The 19,784-nt window shown below is 33.9% G+C and overlaps 1 protein-coding gene and 1 pseudogene across 4 annotated transcripts in view; one reads left to right on the forward strand and one right to left on the reverse strand.

The window, feature by feature from the left end:
* MAP2K4 (mitogen-activated protein kinase kinase 4) overlaps positions 1-19,784 on the forward strand; it is a 100,880-nt gene that overhangs the window by 16,144 nt on the left and 64,952 nt on the right. For all 4 annotated transcript variants that reach the window (XM_023529948.1, XM_023529949.1, XM_023529950.1 and 1 more), the window contains one exon: positions 15,840-15,942. In XM_023529948.1, coding sequence (XP_023385716.1) covers positions 15,840-15,942 — 103 coding nt within the window. The remainder of the gene's footprint in view (positions 1-15,839; positions 15,943-19,784) is intronic.
* LOC111738927 lies at positions 16,677-16,796 on the reverse strand (annotated as a pseudogene).

Below are 19,784 nucleotides of genomic sequence, written 5' to 3' on the forward strand. Positions count from 1 at the left end.
CTTACAGAACATTAAGTGGAAAGATTCCTTCTTGTGGCTCTGAAGCTAGGGACATAGGAGATCTACCTACCACTAGGGAAAAATGTTAGTAAAAGAAGCAAAATTATTCTGGCCTAGCCAGATGCAGAGAATGGATTGCTTTGGAATTCTCAAATGAGTTGTGTGTCTGGAGAACAGCTGACCAAGATGAGGTCAGGAGACTTGGTAGTCAGTAAGCAAAGTGGCATAGACTTGGTAGTCAGTAAGCAAAGTGGCATAGCCATGCACTGCACAAAGACAGATTTCTATATACAGACTCTCAACACTGACTTGATGCTTTTAGCAAAAGATTTATGTCTCTCCTACTTTCTTTTAGTCGTGTTAGAAGAGAGAACATTATTTAATTTTTTAAAACTTTTAATTATAGACATTTTCAAACATAGCCAAAAATAGAATAGTATAATGAACCCCAATGTACCCATTGCATAGCATCATCAACAGTTATCAGCATATGGCCAATCCAATCTTTTTTCATTTGTTTCTCCTCCCTCCATCTGTCTCTACTGATTGTCATTATTTCATCCACATGTCTGTCAGTCACATATCTTCTAAGTGATAAGGATTCTTAAATACACAACCTCGGTACCATTATTACACCATTAAATAAAAAAAAAAAAAACACACACATTATCAGATAGCCACTCAATGTTCAGATTGCCTCAAATGCCTTACAGATGCCATATTTATGGTTGATTTGTTCAGGCTGAGATCTCAACAAGGTCTACACACATTGTGTTTGGTTGATATGTCTCTTAAGTTGATATGTCTCTTTAAGTTTCTTTACATCTAGAGTAGTTTCCTCTTCAGTCCTTTGTTTCTTGCCATTTTTCTATTGATAAAATTGGGTCATGTATTTTGTAGCATTTTGCACATTTGGATTTGGCTGATTATATAGTAATTAGTGTTTCATATATTTCTCTTTGCCCTGTATTTCCTGTTAATTGGTAGCCAGATATAGAGGCTTGATCATGTAGAGTTCACATTTTTGGCAGGAATACTTCTTAGGTAGAGCTGTGTATTTCTTGTTGCATCACATCAGGAAGCATATGATTTCTGGTTGTAGGTCTTGTTAAGATTGATCAGTGGGTTTAGGTGTTGTCAGTGTGATTCATACAGGCTAAATTTCCTCATCAGCCTTTCATCTGATGGTTTGTCTAAATTAATTATTTCATTAGGGACTGGTTAACTTGTGTTCCCAAACATTTGTGGGCTCTGCAAATAGTACCTATAATCAGCCAGAAAAAAAAGTTTGTGTTCGGGGCATACCATCTAAGAAAATTATAAAGGGTAAGCACTGATCGATCATCTCTGACTTAACCGCACCACTGTTGAATGATATAAAAGTGTATGTATATATGCACACACATATACACAAACATTTATTGTGATTTTCTGTACTTTGAGGTAATTTAAACTGAACATTTATCCTTCATACCCTTGAACGTGAGTTTACCTATTCATTAATCAGAGTTCTTTTTAACTTTTAAAAATATCTTTATTCTCTGAAGTTAATATAAAAAAAATGTCAAATAATAATTCTTGACACTTTTTGGTGAAGTTGTAGTGGCTATGTGAGACCAGTTCTGCCAGTTTAAGTTCAGTCTTAAAATGGAGTCCAGCTTGGTTTATTAATTTATATTAAGTGCTTAGAATGATCAGGTCCAGTAGGGCAGTATCTTCCCAGAACTTGGGAACAATAATTAGTCATCAAAGGGCAAGTTGGTGAGAATAGAAGTAAATAAGAGTTCTCGTCCAGAATATTAAAAAACCTGGTGAATTACTTGTGTTCCAATTAGCAATTACCTTTACAGTGACTAGTATATTCTTGTCCAACAGGTGTCATTATTCACCCTTCAGTAGTAACAATTTCTTACTCAACTTTTCTTTCCTTTTTCACCGTTCCTGTTAACTCACCCATCTTGGAACTAAATTATTGAAGTCTTTCATGATGTTCTAAAACCAACTTGATCTTGCACAATTTGTAAATTACAAATCAGAGAAATTTCAGTCAGGATACTCTTATGTACTTTATATTCAGGAAGTAGATAGGATACAACAGATTCTCTTTGAGTGCAGTTAACTCTTGATTAATATTACTTTATTCTAACCTTTTAAAAACCTCAATTTGTAGAATACTTTACTAGGCAACAAATAGTACTTAATTGTGTCCACGAAGAAATAAAAGTGTTATTCACATCTCAGTGATACTTAAATTGGAAAGTATTATTCAGTGGAGTCCAAAAGAAGCTATACAGTTGCTGGTGAGAGGAGTATAATAGTGCTGTAGTTATGGCTTATACATATACAATACAAGCTTTGTGTAGAAGATGCTTATTTGTTTTCCACTACTGTTATTTGCTTTGGTAGTAGCACAGTTGGATTTGAATTTAAATTTGGATCACAAGTTATTACTTAAAATTTTTCTAAAAGGATATAAAGTATAATGCAGCACTGAAATGGAAAGTCAGTTGAGTATACTTCAAAAGTTTGTCACATGTTGTGCAATTCAGTTAAAAATGCCAAATATCTTTTTTAAAGCCAGAAGATGGCTAAATTATGTGTCATGATACTCTATTAGTAAGGAGCATTTCTCTAGTTAAAGCTTTTAGCTAACTTTTCAGAGATAACTCCTAGTTATACATATTTTGATTGAGAAAAAAAAATGAAGCAACAAATTAGATCATTTAAGAAATACAAATAAAACCCCAAGTTAAGATATCTTAGTAAAAACAATTTGTCCTAAAGGTGTTAAATAAAAAAGTTGAGCTTGGATTACTCATTAGTTCAAGAAATATTTGAATTTCTATAATATGCTAAGTGCTATTATGTAAAGTACTGAGTCATTGGAGTGCTGTATCTAATTTCTAGTGGTCAAAAGTTATCCAGATAAATAGGTTCTGAATGTGGAGAATGCTTATGTTCAAATGTTGACTGTGTTCCTGAAAAAGAAAAGGGTTATTATATAAATGTAATATGCTGTTGATGACTAATTAAAAATTATATAGTGTGATTTTTTTCCCCTTTGCAGTTATGAAATTATTGCTAATTTATTGATGGTGTTTTAGAATTGGGGAAGTCATCTTTGAAATAATGCTTTACTTCTGCTTTAGGTGGTGCAAGCTCCTATATTCCACTGCTTTACAGCAGTAAATATGTCATATTTTTGAGTGCAGATTGTCTCAGCCATCAATACAAAAATGGTCAGTAAAATTGAGCTTATTGTCATTTAAAGGTATCATTTAGGGATAAAAGTTTGTGTGAAGGCTTTCCAAATTATCTTAATTGAATCGAAATATATGAAAAAGTATGTGTAACAGCAAAATTGATTCCTTCTTTTCCTTTCTGGATTCCTAAGGGCATATGGTGAAAAGCAGGGTTATTACAGGTAAAGTTTTATATGGTGGTGTGAATTTTTTGCTTTGGGGATAAGCTAATTGGGCAGTCGGGTGAGGGAGTCAGGCGTTCTTTGGAGAGTGGAGAGAAGTCATCTTGGAATAAAAAGTTAACTGTGATCTAATAAGGATCCAAATAGAAAGGACAAGAAGTAAAGAATACCCTTTATTTGATCCTGAGGTAGCATAATGTGGTCATGTATATTCATTCTTTGCTGTAAGATTTTCATGAAATCAAGAGTCTCTCAGGTATTTGAAGGACTTCTGGCTTGATAATCTTTGATAACATGTTATATCTGTTTATACATTGACTATTGATACATGATAGAGAAAAACATTCATAAATGAAATCTTTTCACTTTATCTCTAATTGAATCGGAATATTTTTCACCTGTTTTTAGGCTTGTTTGTAGATTTGGGTAGTATAAAAAATCAATTTACAAGTTAATGGAAATAAAAGATTTATTTCTTGAAAATGACTTTTTCTGCCTTTAGGAAATCTTAATATTCTTTGCTTTTCAGATGTTGACACTCAGGTGTTTTCTGACATCAGCTGAGTGTCTAAGCAATTCAGTTCAATTATGACACTACCTGGAGTTAGCAACAGATCTCATAAGTTAAAGTATATAGCCCCACAAAACTGCCCCTACTTCAGATCCAGCTGCAAATGTGATGCCAAAGCTACCCACACTCCTGCTTGGCTAACTACAAATTAGAAGTTCCCTTGACATTTGACCACCCCCTTCCCTGCCTTGGTTCATTATTTGCTAGACCAGCTCACAGAACTCAGGAAAGAGAGAGGTACATGGTACAGAGCTTTCATGCCTTCTCTGGGTACTTATTATCCTAGTACTTTGATGTGTTCACCAACCAGGAAGCTCCCCAAACTCATTGTTTAGGTATTTTAGTGGAGATTTCATTACATAAACAGGATTGATTGAATCATTGGCCATTTGGTGATTAAACTCAATCTCCAGCCCTTCTCCCACTCTGTGGAGTTTAGGGGTAGGACTAAAGGTATAACTTTCTAATCACTTGATTTATTTTTCCTAGAGACCTGACCTCATCCAGAAGTTTTGTAGGATCTCCCCCTTACCACCCCTTACCTCGTTAGCATAAACTCTGGTTTAATTGGAAGGAGATTGTTATGAATAGCAAAAGACACACCTATCACTTAGGAAAATCCTTGAGTTGCCAGGAACCTGGGACAAATACCAAATACAGCTGTCCTCCGCTCTCCGAAAGTAGAACATTCTAATGACACCTTTCATAAGCTGAAATGGTGTAAAGGGAAGAAGCAGTTACCATTCATTTATTTATATGGAAAAAATTTTGTGCAAGTGTTGAACTTTGGGCCCGGGGACACTCAGTGTTTTATCTTGTTCACCACAATCAAAATGCTTAATTATGTTCAGTTTTACCCTAAGCCTAACAACCATATGAGCTTTTTTAGGTTTTTCTGATACCTTTGGACATGTCTTAACATGGATGCTCAAAGTAAATCAAAGCTCAGATGCTCACAAGCACAATTCAAAGTTATGGTGCTTGATGCTGAGATGGTGAGAAGAGTTCCTGGGGAGGAACTTAGTGGTGCCACTCTCATTGCTTGAGGGTGCACTGCCTCTGTCATGGCTTGCTGCAAAACAAATGCTGAATGATATTTTTGTTTTTTGCCTTTTTCATAAGAGCAAAAATTCTCTTAGGATTTTTTCAGCAAAAACAGGAACTAGTGCAGGTCTTTAGTAAACTTTCAAAAGATATATAATTAAAAATATTTTTAGGTACTTATAAAAAATACATTTTTTTATAATATCACAGAACTGTCTATAGCAAAACTACCTTGCACCTAATAGACCCATACCTTTGAATCTGCAAAGTTTCTGGTAGGGCTAATCTAAAGTTACTTGGAAAGATGAGTGGGTACCCAGAATTATTTTCGCCAGTGGATGGTGTTTCTGTTGTGAAGAGAATCAACATGCCCTATCTCCTAGGACCAAAGGGGTACCTTCACTATGATTTTTAATTGCCTTTTTCTTACAGCTTTCTTTATCCTAATCTACTTGGTAATGAAGTTCATGTATGACTGAATATAGAAGAGTTAATTATTTATGACTACTGGGAATCCTTATGGGCATTTTTATCTGATAAGGAAAGAAATGAACATTTGGTGAAAATCTGGCTTTATTGTGTGGTTAGTAATGTTGTAAGTAAACTTTTCAAGAAGGAGAAGTCAGATCTGGTTGTTTTGGTAGCTCCTCAGTTCGGGCGCTGCCGTGAATATATTACCTGTCAGTTGAAATATAGTTCCTTTAGCCCTGTGGCCTGGAGCCACTTACTAGAGCTCTAGGCCTGGCCTTTAGCCAAGAACAACCTTGTTTTTCCTTCGCTGTGTTGTACAAATGTTCTTTTCTTCAGATCATGGCACGTATGAAAAGGGTTTGAAGCACTCATTGAAAAAATACTAATGGTTAATGGGCTTATTTCAATTATGAGTGGTAGAAAATTAAAATGGCCATAGTAGGATGCTGTGGGTTTACCACACAGGAAAAATAAGTGTGACCTAAGACCAGTGGGCACTTTCTTCCTTGTTGGAGTTCAAGCAAGCTGTTGTGAGAATATCTGCTGCATGATATGTGCCTCTGCCTCAACAGTAAGGGTGGCTGGAAGCTACTGGGGTATTGATAAAAAATCGGAAGAAGCCTTCTGACTTTTCTTGACACAACTTTCCTAAGTTTATGTATTATGTACCTTGTCCCAATAAAAAATGGCTATCAAAAAGTAAGAGTCATTTATATGGATGATTTTCCAGAAATCCTAATATCATGCTATGCGTGCATGGTGCGACAGTAACTTGAAACTTTGGGGAGCTGATGAGCTTAATTAGAATGTTAAGGGGTCAGATTGGGAGGCAGAGGTCACTGTACATATGCTTTCACATCACAGAAGGGATCACTTTGACCATTCTGCATGGAAAGTTTTTTCGGAGTTGATCAACATAGCATTTGTCTCACTTGTCTCCATAGGGCCCTTGTTGATTTGTTCACAAATTCGGGGCTTAAAATATAAGCACTCTTTGGATTTGGCTGTGTTTTAGCCATTTCATGGATTTAAAAAGTGTTCTGAGCAGAACAAGATGCTGAGTACCTTTACTGGTTTGCTGTGCTATAACCATTCCCCCTTCCTGGCTAGAACTCTGAGCACTGTGTGTAGCAATAGTGCTTCTATGTGAATGGAATTAGTGCAGGTGTGTGGCAGGTTAGGCCTTATTTAGTAAGGATTGTGAGGATGATGGTATAAAAGAGAACTCTAAGCAAACTGGAGACAAATGAGGAACTCAGACTTATTAGCACGTTCTTCTTCCTGTCCCTAAACTGGGGCGGAGGTTATGCTGACAGTAATGGCTACCACCTTTTGGGTATCCATTTGGAAACTTCTCAAGGTGGGTGTGTAACTGGAATTCCAAGTCTTTTTAGATTCTCGCGGAGGCTGTGCCTGCAGAATCATTAGAGCATGGCATTATGGGGAGGATTGTATTATTGATGAGCTTTTCAAACTATTTTGTTGGAGATTAAAATGTTAAATTTAGCTGATCCATATATATTGTCAAAAATCTCAAAAGATATCATTTGTGAAATATTACAAAATAATGAGGGTTTGGAAATATCCAAGTTATATTAATAAGTATAGGAAATTGTCTATATTTGTATTTTTTAAGGCCATTTTTTAACTTTTTCTCTAGGCCTCAGTAAGATTGGTCCCTTTTAGAAAGCTCTGGTTTGAGTAACAAGGTGATTATAACTAAAACGAACAAAAAATGCGTACTGTAGAAAACCAAACAGCAAAGTAGCAAAAGAAAAAAAAATCACTTTAATTCTAGCACCTTGAATTTATCACCAGTGATATTTTAGAGAATGACCTGTGTGTATTATAAATTATCATACTCACATATGCTGTCCTAAAATGATAATTTATTAGACACATTCCTTAGTATCCAACTTAAAAAAAAAGTTTTACTATTGATTAATATTTTCTGATGTCAGCAGTCTTTTATGGTTTTTTTATGGCAGTATTGTATTCCAATTATGGCTGTGCCATAGTTTTTGTAACCAATCTAACAAATATCACTGCTTTAAATGACTATTTGCATATTCTTTAACTTCCTAAAGGGTTAATTCTTAGGAATGATGTTATTGGGTTAATTGTAAGGACAGTATGAGATATTGGCTAGATACTGCCCTCTTAGAAAGTGAACCAGTTTATATTCATAGTAGTAATTTGCTTGTTCATTCATTTGTCTTTGTTCATTTGTTTACTGAACGAATGTTAAGGGTTTATATGTCTGGCATAATTCTAGGCATTGAGACACATGAGAAATAGAATTTCTGCCCTCCTGGAGCTTATGATGTGGTAGGGAAGGTAGATATCAAATAACGACAAATAGATGTAAAAGTACAGCTATGATAAATTCGGAATAGACTACCTGCTTCTTGTTAACATTGATAGGATTCTTTTTATATATGTTTGATATTAAAGGCAAAAATTGAATTTCAATTTTTTGATAACTGGAAGAATTTGATAATTTTTTCATATTAATGGTTTATTTGTATTTTAATTACCTGTTTATATTTTTTATTTTCTAATTGGGATATTTGCTGTCATATCAATTAGTAAGGCCCTTATATTTCCCTCCCCACCCCCCGCAGTTTGTCATTTCAGAAAGTAGTGACTTTAGTTGAGGTTAGGTAGTTCAGACAAGAGTGTTTTCTTTCTGCCCCTCAGTGAAGCTGGGGACCTCACAGGAGAACTTGGGACCATGGAGATCCGAAGCCAGGATTTGGCTTAACAGAATCTGTTTGATTTCATTTGCATTATTGTGTGGACAAGCATCTCAAGCCACATTTATATCAATAAAGCATTGACATTAGTGCTTTGTTGGTAATCCCAGCAGGGTCTTCCTGCGTTAGTGCTCTGGGTATTTTTGAGGAGTTTGAGTTTATCAGGACTGGCCAATTTAGCCTGAAATTATATTTGCTTGCTTGTAATTGACATCTGGCTCAGTCTGATCAAAAGCAATGCTGTTGTTGGCTTTAATTAATTGCTAGCTCAAAGGCATGGCTACCTATAGAAACCCATAATAATGACATTGTGTGTAATTGAATTAAAATTACTGGGATTATAGAGGGGCTCATATAATCAATGTCAGAATTGATTATTAGCTGAATCAGAATGAAGAATCAATTATGTTTCTAATATTAGGTTTGGAAGGATTTTAGGGCATATTGTGAATTTCATTTCATTAAACTTGATAAATTCCCCCTTTTACTATGTTGGAAAATGAGTTAAAAATTTTTTTTCTTGTAGGATGATCAACTTGTGAAAAGTTTAGGGCTTTTAAACCTCCAAACTCTCCCTGAAGACTTCTATTAACCGGACAAGAGCCTTATAGTAAAATGTAGTCTACAAGTAAAATGCTTCTTTTGCCTTTGTCTGAAGTCATAAGATTCTGCTAGAAGCTGTTATACCTTTGTGTCAAAGTAGTACCCCTTCAGGACCTGATAGAGGAATAACAGAATCCTTGATATTCTAGGTTAAAAAAAAAAACAACAAAAAACCTTTCTACCCAAGGAGAAGACTGTGAATCATCTGCCAGAGTTCAGGAATGCTGACGGTGAATTATTTTGGTTCTTTTCTTTGGCAGCTGAGTCTCTAAGGCCCAAGCTTGTCAGATGAAAACGTTTAACATTTAGGAAGCATTGGTTGGTTAGTGAAATACCATCCTTGTTCAGAACCTCACCATCATAAACTTCGATATAATAGATAATAAAAACTGGGAAAAAATGAGTGACAATGTGGCTGACACTGTTAAACAGTAACACTTTTACTCCTCTCAAGGCCCCTCTGAGGAAGGTAACATTAATCTCATTTGGTAGGAATAGGACTGAGGCAGAGAGGTGAAGTTACTTGCCTGAAAGTATATAGCTATTAGTAGCAGAGCTGAGTTTGAAAACTAGGTATATTGGCTCTACCACTCTATGTTGTTTTTGGGATGCTGGATTTGGATAGGAATATTTTTATGAGATAATAGTTTAACCCGTAAAGCAAGCTGAATTTCTTGTTGCTCATATGTTTTGTTTGTTCAAAAGGTATGAGACATACTTTTTCCAGTTTTTTTTCTTTTAGAGAATGTAATAAACTGACTTTTCAATCAGGTTTTAATACTTAATAACTAATACAGTAATTACCATTTTTTCATAGCTACTGTTTACCCACCTCTGTATTTTTAAGGTATATTAATCCTCACCACAGCAATATTGCCAAGTAAGGGATTGTTTTTATCTTGATTTTATAGGTGTATACATGACTAGATCATATAAGTATTCCTGTTTTTATCCTTACCAGTATTTCAGTGGTGATCATTTAGCATTTAGCAAAAATAATTTTCTTCCTTATTCCTACCTTTAGCTTCCTCCTACCACGTTACTTTTTAATTTTGGCAGGATGCCAAACAAAACAGTTTTTGTGGATAGGTCAGCTACCTTATCTATCTTTTTGTCTCCTTGCTAGGTACACTAGCTTGAGTATAATTGTGATATTTTTGCACCTATGGCTATGTAAATTATTACATTGGACTTCCCCAAAATCCATCTTACACAGAAGTGTTAAAATTCATTAAAAGGGCTTGTTGGCATATTTACTTGGTTTCTTATACAAATTCAGAACAATCTAATTTCCAAAATGCTTAACTGCATGGTTGAATAACAGTGTTTTAGTTTATTAATGGAATTTCAAAGTTCTAAGTGCAATTTATGAATTTTTGGAGATCGCCCACTCCTATGCATCAAAGGCTGGAGGAGGAGAGGGACAATATAATATTAGCTTTCAGTAGCTTATTTAATACTTAGAATGCCTGAGATTGCAAGTCTAGGATAAAACTGACAGTTTCCCATTTTTTCCTAATTCCAAGTCAAACATCCTTCTTCTCTTATCCTCTTGAACTTATGAAATGAATTAGGGCACTCATCACTGTAGTAATTTTGGCAGAAAAGGGAAAGAAAGTAAGTTCTTGTCTACTACTTTATTTCTTCATTTCTGAAATTGTATATAAAGTTGTATAGTTGTATAGTTGTATATAAAGTTGTATAGTTGGATATTGTATATAAAGTTGTATAGTTGGATATCATTTCATAACCAGTGATTACAAATAATTTTAAAAGTTATTCTGGATTCTCTTTTTCTTTTGAAAATGAGGTACTAAGAATTAGACCCAAGGGAGAAATGAGAATTTAAGGCAGTCTTTACCCCCATCCACAACCCTGGTGGGTCGCTTTCAGTACTTGTAGGTCAGTCATCAATATTCTTGAAGGTGTATTGGGGAGGAGACTAAGCTCAGCTGGGGTGGCTGCGACTTCCGGACCTCTCACTTTATATGGCCTTTCATCATCGAGGAAGCTAGACTAAACTGCTTTATGTTTAGACTCTGTAGCTTTCCAAGAGGGTGAAAGTAAAAGGCACAAGTCCTCATAAGGCTTATCTTTGGAAGTCATTAAACATCCCTTCTGCTGTATTTTTCTGGTCAAAGCGAATCCCGAGGCCAGCCCAGATTCAAGAAGTAGAGAAATAGACTTCGCCTATTAATGGGAGGAGCAGCAAAGTCATAGTATGAACACAGAGAGCTGTGATTCATTGGTGGCTATTTTTGTATCAGTCTACCACATAACCCACAGTGATCCATTAGTTTTATATCAAAAAAGCCATTCTCTAGAGGTAGCTGTTACATATTACAGTTCCTTCAGTGATCTTTTTTGCCATCAACAATAAGAACTTTACTATTACTGTTTCAAATTTGGTGAAATCATTGGTGTTGAAGATATGTGGTTTGACTAAAATATTTTAGAGATGGTCTCCATTTTTACAGGTTTGGTGGGAGGATTCTTGTTCTCTCAATCTTACTATAAGGATAACAGGATCTTGCTTTCCTATGATACGATAAAAGAAAAGAAGCCCTTTAGGTTGTATGAGAGGGTAGTACAGTGTTGACAAAAAACAATAATAATTCTAATTCAATAAATGTTTGTTGAACTGCTATTTTGTTCTAGTTACCTATTATAGGTGATTTTGCAGAGCTCAAAGATAAATTAATAATATTAAACATTTAGAACCAAAAATTGTTCACAATTTGATGATGAGAACAGCATTGAGGAGAATGGGAGAGGGTTACAAGGTGAATTCAGTGTAAACATAGTATCTCCCGAGGACAGACTGGTTTTAATGTTTTTAGAAACTATAAATAATATGCTTAATGAATAATGAGGAAATTACACTTTTTCCTCATCTGTGGAATGTGAAGTAGAAATGCTTTTGGTAACCTAGATTACAGAATAGTCCTCTTCCTTATTTGAGCAGTAGATGCTCAGCTGCCCTTGGTGGGATATTTGGCCAAGGTTCAACTCAACTATTGGGCCAGCTTAGCTGATTGTAGAAAACGATGTTTAAAGGTTTGTGCCACTTGAGAAGATAGTGAAGGGAGAATATTCAGGGCTCTTTATTGTCTTGCTTAAGGCCAAATAAAGCTGAAAGATGTTTTCCTTCCAACTTCAGTATTCTGTGAACCTGTGAGTTGCCCTGTGGTCAGAATTACAGCAAAAGATATGCCTAGGCCTTTGTGAATATATGTATATGCTTGGACAAATTCTTATTCTTTAGAATCATAGTTCTGAATATTCTTAAAGATTCAGTGCTTAGGAGTCCTTCTCATGAGAACTCTGAAGAGGAAATTGTCTTAGATGATGTGACACGGTTGTTCAAATAGTACTGGGTGTTCTCTTAAGGGAAAGCTTTGAAACTTGAATTTTAAAAGTGGTGCAGAGATTGATCCCCTCAGTCCATAGAGTGGTTGAGTGGGGCCTAAGGCTGCTGAACCACATAGGCCAGCCTCTGGGCTAGCTATGATTCTGATTTTCTCAGTGTGTTGAACAAATGTCTTCATTTTGTCTAACAGCCAGAACATGAAAAAAGTTAGGCAGTATTTCCCTAAAGGATATAGCAGTGCTTTGGAAACGTGATGAGATGATGACATATATTGTTTTTCTTATCTGTCAGGTTCTTGGTTGTAAACAATAGAAACTTTTTGTAGCTAATTTAACCTGTACTTGAGTTGTCTAGGGCTGTCCATGTCAGATTTATTCCCAGATCAATAAACATTTGAAAACATTTTCTATATCAGGCACTGAACTTAGGTTTTAGGTGTACAAAGACCATCCTTTCTCATAGTAGAGAAGATCTTCTCTCATCATATAAATTTAAGCTTTTTCGTCATGCCTGGTTTCTATCCTGTGGTAGATAAAGGGAAGCCTTTTTATCTTGTTGATTGATTAGGAATTGATTATTTGGTGACAGTCTCACCAAAGGGAGAATTATAATTACAAATTTATAGTGAGTTCATCTTAAACTGATCATCACTTAGACATTTGGAATACAGAACTACTGAGAACAGGTCATGGAACTTGATCATAGCCTAAATCCCCTGGCTCCAGTTTTAATCTGAGTCACCTATGCTTAAAAGAGGCTTTGAAGTTTTATAGAATTATTTAGTGTATTATATTAGTGCAAGATCAGAATATATACTTAGTTTTCAAGATAGTTGAAGATATTTCTGAACTGTAGAGTGTGTTTAAATTTAATTTATGTAAGTTAAGTCACATTCCATTACACATGTGCTTATTCATTTTTCCAGTATATGTCTTTTAAAGACCTCAATTTATTTTTATTTAAATGTGAATGCAGTGCTGAAAAAGAATCTCTATGTGTGTATTATGTATCAATGTTTGTTTTCAATAAAAGTTTGTTTTAATTTAAAAGTTACTGTCTCTTCAAATTGGGCTTTTGAAGAATGGGCCAATTTTGGTGTTTTTCTTTGGATGGTTTTCACAATGATTCTTTGTTCTGTTATTGTCCTGCATTTGATCTTAGTCTTTTATCAGTTTTATACGTATAGAGATCATAGATGATGTACCAGGTGGTTTCAGACTATATGACAGGCAGTGTTCAGCTTTTGATTTGAGGTGTTTGTGAGTATTGAGCTTATTCATATTTGTGATTGCAAAAGTCCTTAACTAATTTTATCTCCAGAAAATTTGCCATATAATATAGCATTCATAGGAATCAGGACCTGGTATCTTTGGGGGCCACTATTTAGTCAGCTGCAGTATGCCTTCTGGCCCCCAAATAGTCACATCTTCTCCACGTGCAAAATATATTTACTCAACCCAACATCCCTAAACGTCAACTCATTATAGTATCAGGGTCAAATTCATATCTCACATAGACACCCAACAGTTCCAAATCTCCTCACCAAAATCATCTAAATCAGATATGGATGATCCATTTTGACACAAAATTCCTCTCTATCTGTGGACCTAAAAATAAGAAGACAAGTTTTCTGCTTCCAAATACACTGGTGGGTCAGGCATTGGATAAAATTGAAGGAAAAAAGGAGTCAGCAGTTCCAAGCAATTTCAAAATTCAGCAGGGGAAGTTACATTAAGTTTCAAGACCTGGGACTAATCCTCTACCTTTAAATATTTCCTAACGACAAATTTCCAAGAAGTAAATAAACATATTCGTTTAAAATTTTTCTTGTATATAACTAAACCTCTCACCAGAAAAATTTTATCACATTTTCACCAGCAATGTATTGTACTAGTGATTATTTTACCTAGTCACTTTGAGCAACACGTTATCATTAAAAAATATATGTATATGTATAAAGTAAAACCTCTACACTTTACCAATTTCACATGAACAAAAATTTTAACTGTTTTTGGTGTTAGTGCCTTTCATAATTTTTAATTTTGCTTTACTAATCATACATACTTTAGCCATTTTTTCTATTTTTCTTGATTTGTGTAATGTCTTTATATGAGTTTCTGATTTCATATTGCAAGGATTTTCCCAAGTTTTCGTTGTAACTTTGTGAAGTTTTTTGTAATACATAGAATTTGCTTTTTGATAAGCCAAATCTGCCACTTTTCTTAGAATACCTTTTGCATGTATAGCTTGAATGTCTTCACTCTACTTGCTGTCAAATAAAGATTTTAAAGTAAATATTTTGGTATCAGAAAGGCAAATTATATGGAAAATTTGTGTTGTACTATGCTTATTTCTGAAAATGATGTGTCTGTTCTTGAGAATTCACATTATTCTATAGAAAGGCCACCCCTGAGAGCTGATCCAGGAGCGACGTCTGTGCCCTTGTCCTGCAGCTTTGTCCTGTTAGTGTGGCACACTCGAACTTTCAAGTCTCATTGAAAGTACTAGGCTGAGCAGATTGAGCCCTCTATTATATCTTTTGAATTCACTGAGGTGGAAAAGTGGATTGCAGAGATGTTTGAGTAGGTAGATACATGTATGATAAATGTTGAGAAGTGAATTCTGGAAAAAGTATCCCTAATTGTACATGAAACCAAGACGTGCTTAAAAATGCTTAAAAACCCAACTTTGTCATAAAGTTTGTTTACTAGAATCCTAAAAAAATATGATTTGTAAGATTTATTGAGATAGAAATGTGGTTAGTGAGTAAAGCATGTTACGAAACAGTATTGTGTGATTTTAATTGTAAAGAAAAACATGTCTATCTATGTATAGAAATAGTCTGCAATAGACAATGGTTAGATTGTATAAATATTTTAAAATATTTATACAAATATTTTAAAATATTTATGTAAATATTTTTAAAAACCCTATATATTTTATAAGTGTATATGTAATATTTTACATATTTTTTGTTTTATCTTTTTTGAAATCTTTTGGCTTTTTTATAATGGACATATTTGGTTTATATAATATAAAACATTGATAGCTCCTTCCTCCCCTACCCATAAAGAAATTACTCAAAATAAACAATTATTTGAAATGACTGTGTTATTAATTTGAAGTTGACTCTACCATGATATTTTTTAGCCCATCGTAGTTGCAAATGCTTCAAATTATTCACTTAGTTGTTTATATTATTTTTGAGAGAAAACAATTTTTATTAAACTAAGGCATTAAAGTATAATACTGGAAAGATAGTAGTTTAGTATTTTCCAATATATCTGCTGAGATACATGATTTTTATAGTGATATTTTTGTTTACAAAGGTGTTAGCATCTCTGAACAATATAAACTTGAAGCACTGAACATTGTTTTCTGTTTTAGTAGAGCATAATGAATAATTTATGGTAATAACAACTTTAGATCAGTTTATTTACTTTTTCTTAATTCTGATAAATTCTGTTATCTTTCCAAATATTATATTAACTATATGTTAAAGCAAGTTTTTCTGCCTTTTGGTGTGAATTTCTTATGCCCTCAGAATAGTACCTGTTTTATAGTACTTGAAACTTTTACTTTTTATTTGTTATTTCTTAGGTAAACGCAAAGCACTGAAGTTGAATTTTGCAAATCCACCTTTCAAATCTACAGCAAGGTTTACTCTGAATCCCAATCCTACAGGAGTTCAAAACCCACACATGTGAGTATTTCTGGTAATCAAATAAAAGACTCAACTCAAGCAAAGGTTTTAAAGTTATTGTATTTTATAAAATTTTTGAGTTGAGGGGTTGGTATTTCCATTATTTTTATGGGCCATTTGAAATATTACTATTTGAACTTAAATAGAAAGCTATTGGTGCTATATTATGAAGTAGGTAAACACAATTTTCCTTTTAAGGTTTACTTGAAGGGAGAAAATAGCCGAATATCTAGATATATTTATATCTTTTTAATTTCTCTCTCACTGAACTGAGAATATTGTTTATACCTTGCCTTCTGGATTTCCAGTTAAATTTTAAGTGGTATTTAGGAAACTTAACTCTCTCCTGTAGATCTGCACAAATCACCACCACTGACTAGGCGACAAAATAGATTCCCATTCTTAATAAACTGAATTCCTGAAAGATTTCCATGTCACAGTAAATTGAAAAAATGTGTACATGTCAGTGTACAGGTGTTAATGATTATTTAAGTTTGTTCCCTGAATATTTTTTATCAAAAAATAGAAATGATGTTATCTTGCTGGAAGTATTAGAAATCTGTTAGTTAATTTTAAATAATACCTTTTTAAAATATTTTACAAAATAATATTTAACAGAAACCTTTGAATTGAAGTGATGTATTAATTAACGATGAGTTCTTCCTCCCCAAAAAACCTATCATGGACAGGGTCAAAAGCAGTAGTTTTATTTATTTTTTAATTATTTATTTTTACGCCGACAGCACCTGGAATTCCTAGGTGGTCTCCCATTCAAGTACTAAACCAGGCCTGACCCTGCTTAGCTTCTGAGATCAGACGAGATCAGGCACATTCACGGTGGCATGGCCGTAGACAAAAGCAGTAGTTTTAAATTTAGGTTCATGTTCATAAAAATAATTTTCACCTAGTTCAGGTATTGAGAGCTATAAGGCAAGTAGTGGAAGATATGGTTAAAAAAACTGTCAGAATACATTATTTTAGTAATTTCTTAACAATTTGTATTCACATCTTATTAGGCTGCAAATATATTTATTCTTACCAAAGAGGCACACTTATTGTTATTTATTTTCTTTCGATGTTAGGTATGCATCGTATTTGCAAACAATAACAAATTGGTAGAGGAAGAGTGTCTTGCAGTAGGAATGCTGAAAATATTTTATTTTTAAAACAGCAGTGTCTAGAAGGGAGTAACATATATGTGTGTGTATCCACTCTTATGCTTTCACCTATAACCTTAAAGGGAATGAAAAATAATTTAAATGAAAATTAGAGTAACAGTTGATTTGACTGGGAATGGTGTCTGTCAGTTTTATTAGATAGGTGTTCAAAGTGAGATTTCTTGTCAGAGCTCAACCTTCTTACCTTCTCTGAAACTACAGATGAGGACTATAGTATTGAGGAAGGAAACTCTTAGTACTTCTTAAACTTCATAGTTGTCCTATAACCAGCTAGGTTTCTTATCCTTTGTCTTTTCCTAGCAAGTGTTAAAAGTTTTAGAGAACAAAGTTTTTACTGTTTGATAAAATTTTTAGAATTTGATTCTGGTATGTAAAATTTTAGAGCCAGACTTTAAATTTTATTATTGCACTGCTTTGTTATCTGGATCAGGAATAGCAACTACCTGTATAGATATTGGTCAAAGACAATTGTTTCACTATTTAGGGCAGCATATCTCCTTTATATTCTCAACCCCTTCCATAATGGTATCCTTTTGTGTTCTTCCTCTGAGTTGTGGACTTTCAAGAACTGAAAATCACTGTTAGTCACTGTTTAGGATAAGTAATTCGTAATTAGAAAATGTAACTTGAAGTTTGTGGGGGCTTTGAAAAAGATACCTCTGTGCTATTTATATGTGCTTCCTCCTTCTAAAATTTCCTTGAACTCAGTTTTCTTTGAACTTTAGTTACAGATATAAATATGAAATGTTTTCACGAATTTAGGAAAAGACAAGGTGAAATATAAGTAACTAATGAAGTTAAGATATGTCCTAGGAACTAATTTCAGATAATTTGGTATTTGATGTACCCTGGCTGCAGGATTCTTTAAAAGATTAAAAACAAAACAAAACAAAACAATGTCCTTATTTTCTGAGAACGAACAGCTAAAATAAATTCCAAGAAATGATAGTTGGCCACAGAAATTCAAGAAGTAGGGTGAAAAGTAATAAAGATTGAATGTCAAATGAATGGTGCAGGAGGGGGTAAGATCATTTTAGATAAACAACTTGGTGAAAAGTTTCACAAAGGAACAATATTTGAATTGCATTTTGAAAAACAGGTAGAGAATAGATAGGCGGAGAGAAGGGAGAATTACATTCTGGTGAGTACAAGGTAAGTTTTGGATACTAGTGTGGATCTATTTAATTGTAGCAGAGATGTTACTTATATATTCCCTATTTCTATCTATCACTGGAAACTTTTAGCAAATTTTCTTTATTTTTGGTGTTCTGTAATTATATAAGGATATACTTAGGTTTGGATCATCTTTCTGTATACTGGATGAACTTTTAGTTTGAAGATTCATGTATCTGTTTTTGAGAAAATTTTTGTGGTTTTCTGTTGATAGGTTCCTTCATGTTTTTACTATTCTCTCTTCCTGAAATGTCTGTTGTTTGGGTATTGGACCTCTTGAATTCCCTGGGTCTTTAACTTTTCTTTCATATTTTCCATCTCATTTTTTCTTGCTCTATATCTTAGGAGATTTCTTTTATTTTCTGATCTTTCTATGGAATATTCTATTTTGGCAATTAATTTTAATTTACCAGAGTTGATTGTGGCTTTTTCTTAGTATCTTATTCTTACTTTATAGATGTAAAACTGGAATTTTAAAAGTTCTTTTTATCCTTTATGTAATCTATTTCCTCAAGGGTCAGTTTTTCTTTTGTTCTTGTCTTTCTCCTTTATCTTAGTTTTTTCCCCACACATCTTATAATTCTTGATTGTCCATTAATAATTGAGGATGAGGAAATTAGAAGGTTGATTTGAAGCTCTCATTATTGATGATCATCTGGTGAGCTCGACTTTACTTTTCTGGGAGCTGGCTGTCAAACCATGAGTATTCTAGATGCCAGAATATGTAGGGCCAACATTCTCCTAAGAGGCTGAGTTCTCTCCAGATAGTATGTTTATTTTCTTTAGAGACATGCTGTTTATTTTAATTTTTATTCTGAGGGCAGTATGGAGAAGAAAGGAGGAACTGACTAGACCTTTCTTCTAGAAAGAATTTTAATGAACTCATATGTTTCTAGGCCTTCATACTTTCCAACTGTGGATCCTCTCTCAGGTTCTCTTGTGACCATTATTTATCTCTTGTTTCGGTTGGGCTTTAGTTTTCTCTATTACTTAAAAAAAAAAAAAACATTATATAAGAGGGTTGAAATCATACCAACCATATTCTTTGATCATAATGCTTTGAAACTAGAGATCAACTGCAAAAAGAAAGCAGGAAGAACCACAAATACATGGAGATTAAACAACATGCTACTGAAGAATAACTGGGTCAGAGAAATAAAAACAGAGAACTAGAGATACATAGAAACAAATGATAATGATAGTTCAACATATCAAAACTTTTGAGACATGATCCCTTGAGAAGGTTAATAAAATTGACAAACTCCTGGCTAGACTCACTAAAGAAAAAAAGAGAAGACAAATAAAATCAGGGATGAAAGAGGAGAAATTAAGACTGACATAGCAGAAATACAAAAGATCATACAAGAATACTATGAAAAAATATATAACACCAAATTTAATAACCTGGAAGTAGTGGACCAGTACTTAGAAAAATACAATGTTCCTAGACTGAATCAAGAAGAACTGGAAAATCTAAATAGACTGATCAGC

This window comes from Pteropus vampyrus, unplaced genomic scaffold (genome assembly GCF_000151845.1).
Source record: "Pteropus vampyrus isolate Shadow unplaced genomic scaffold, Pvam_2.0 Scaffold44, whole genome shotgun sequence".
NCBI lineage: Eukaryota > Metazoa > Chordata > Mammalia > Chiroptera > Pteropodidae > Pteropus > Pteropus vampyrus.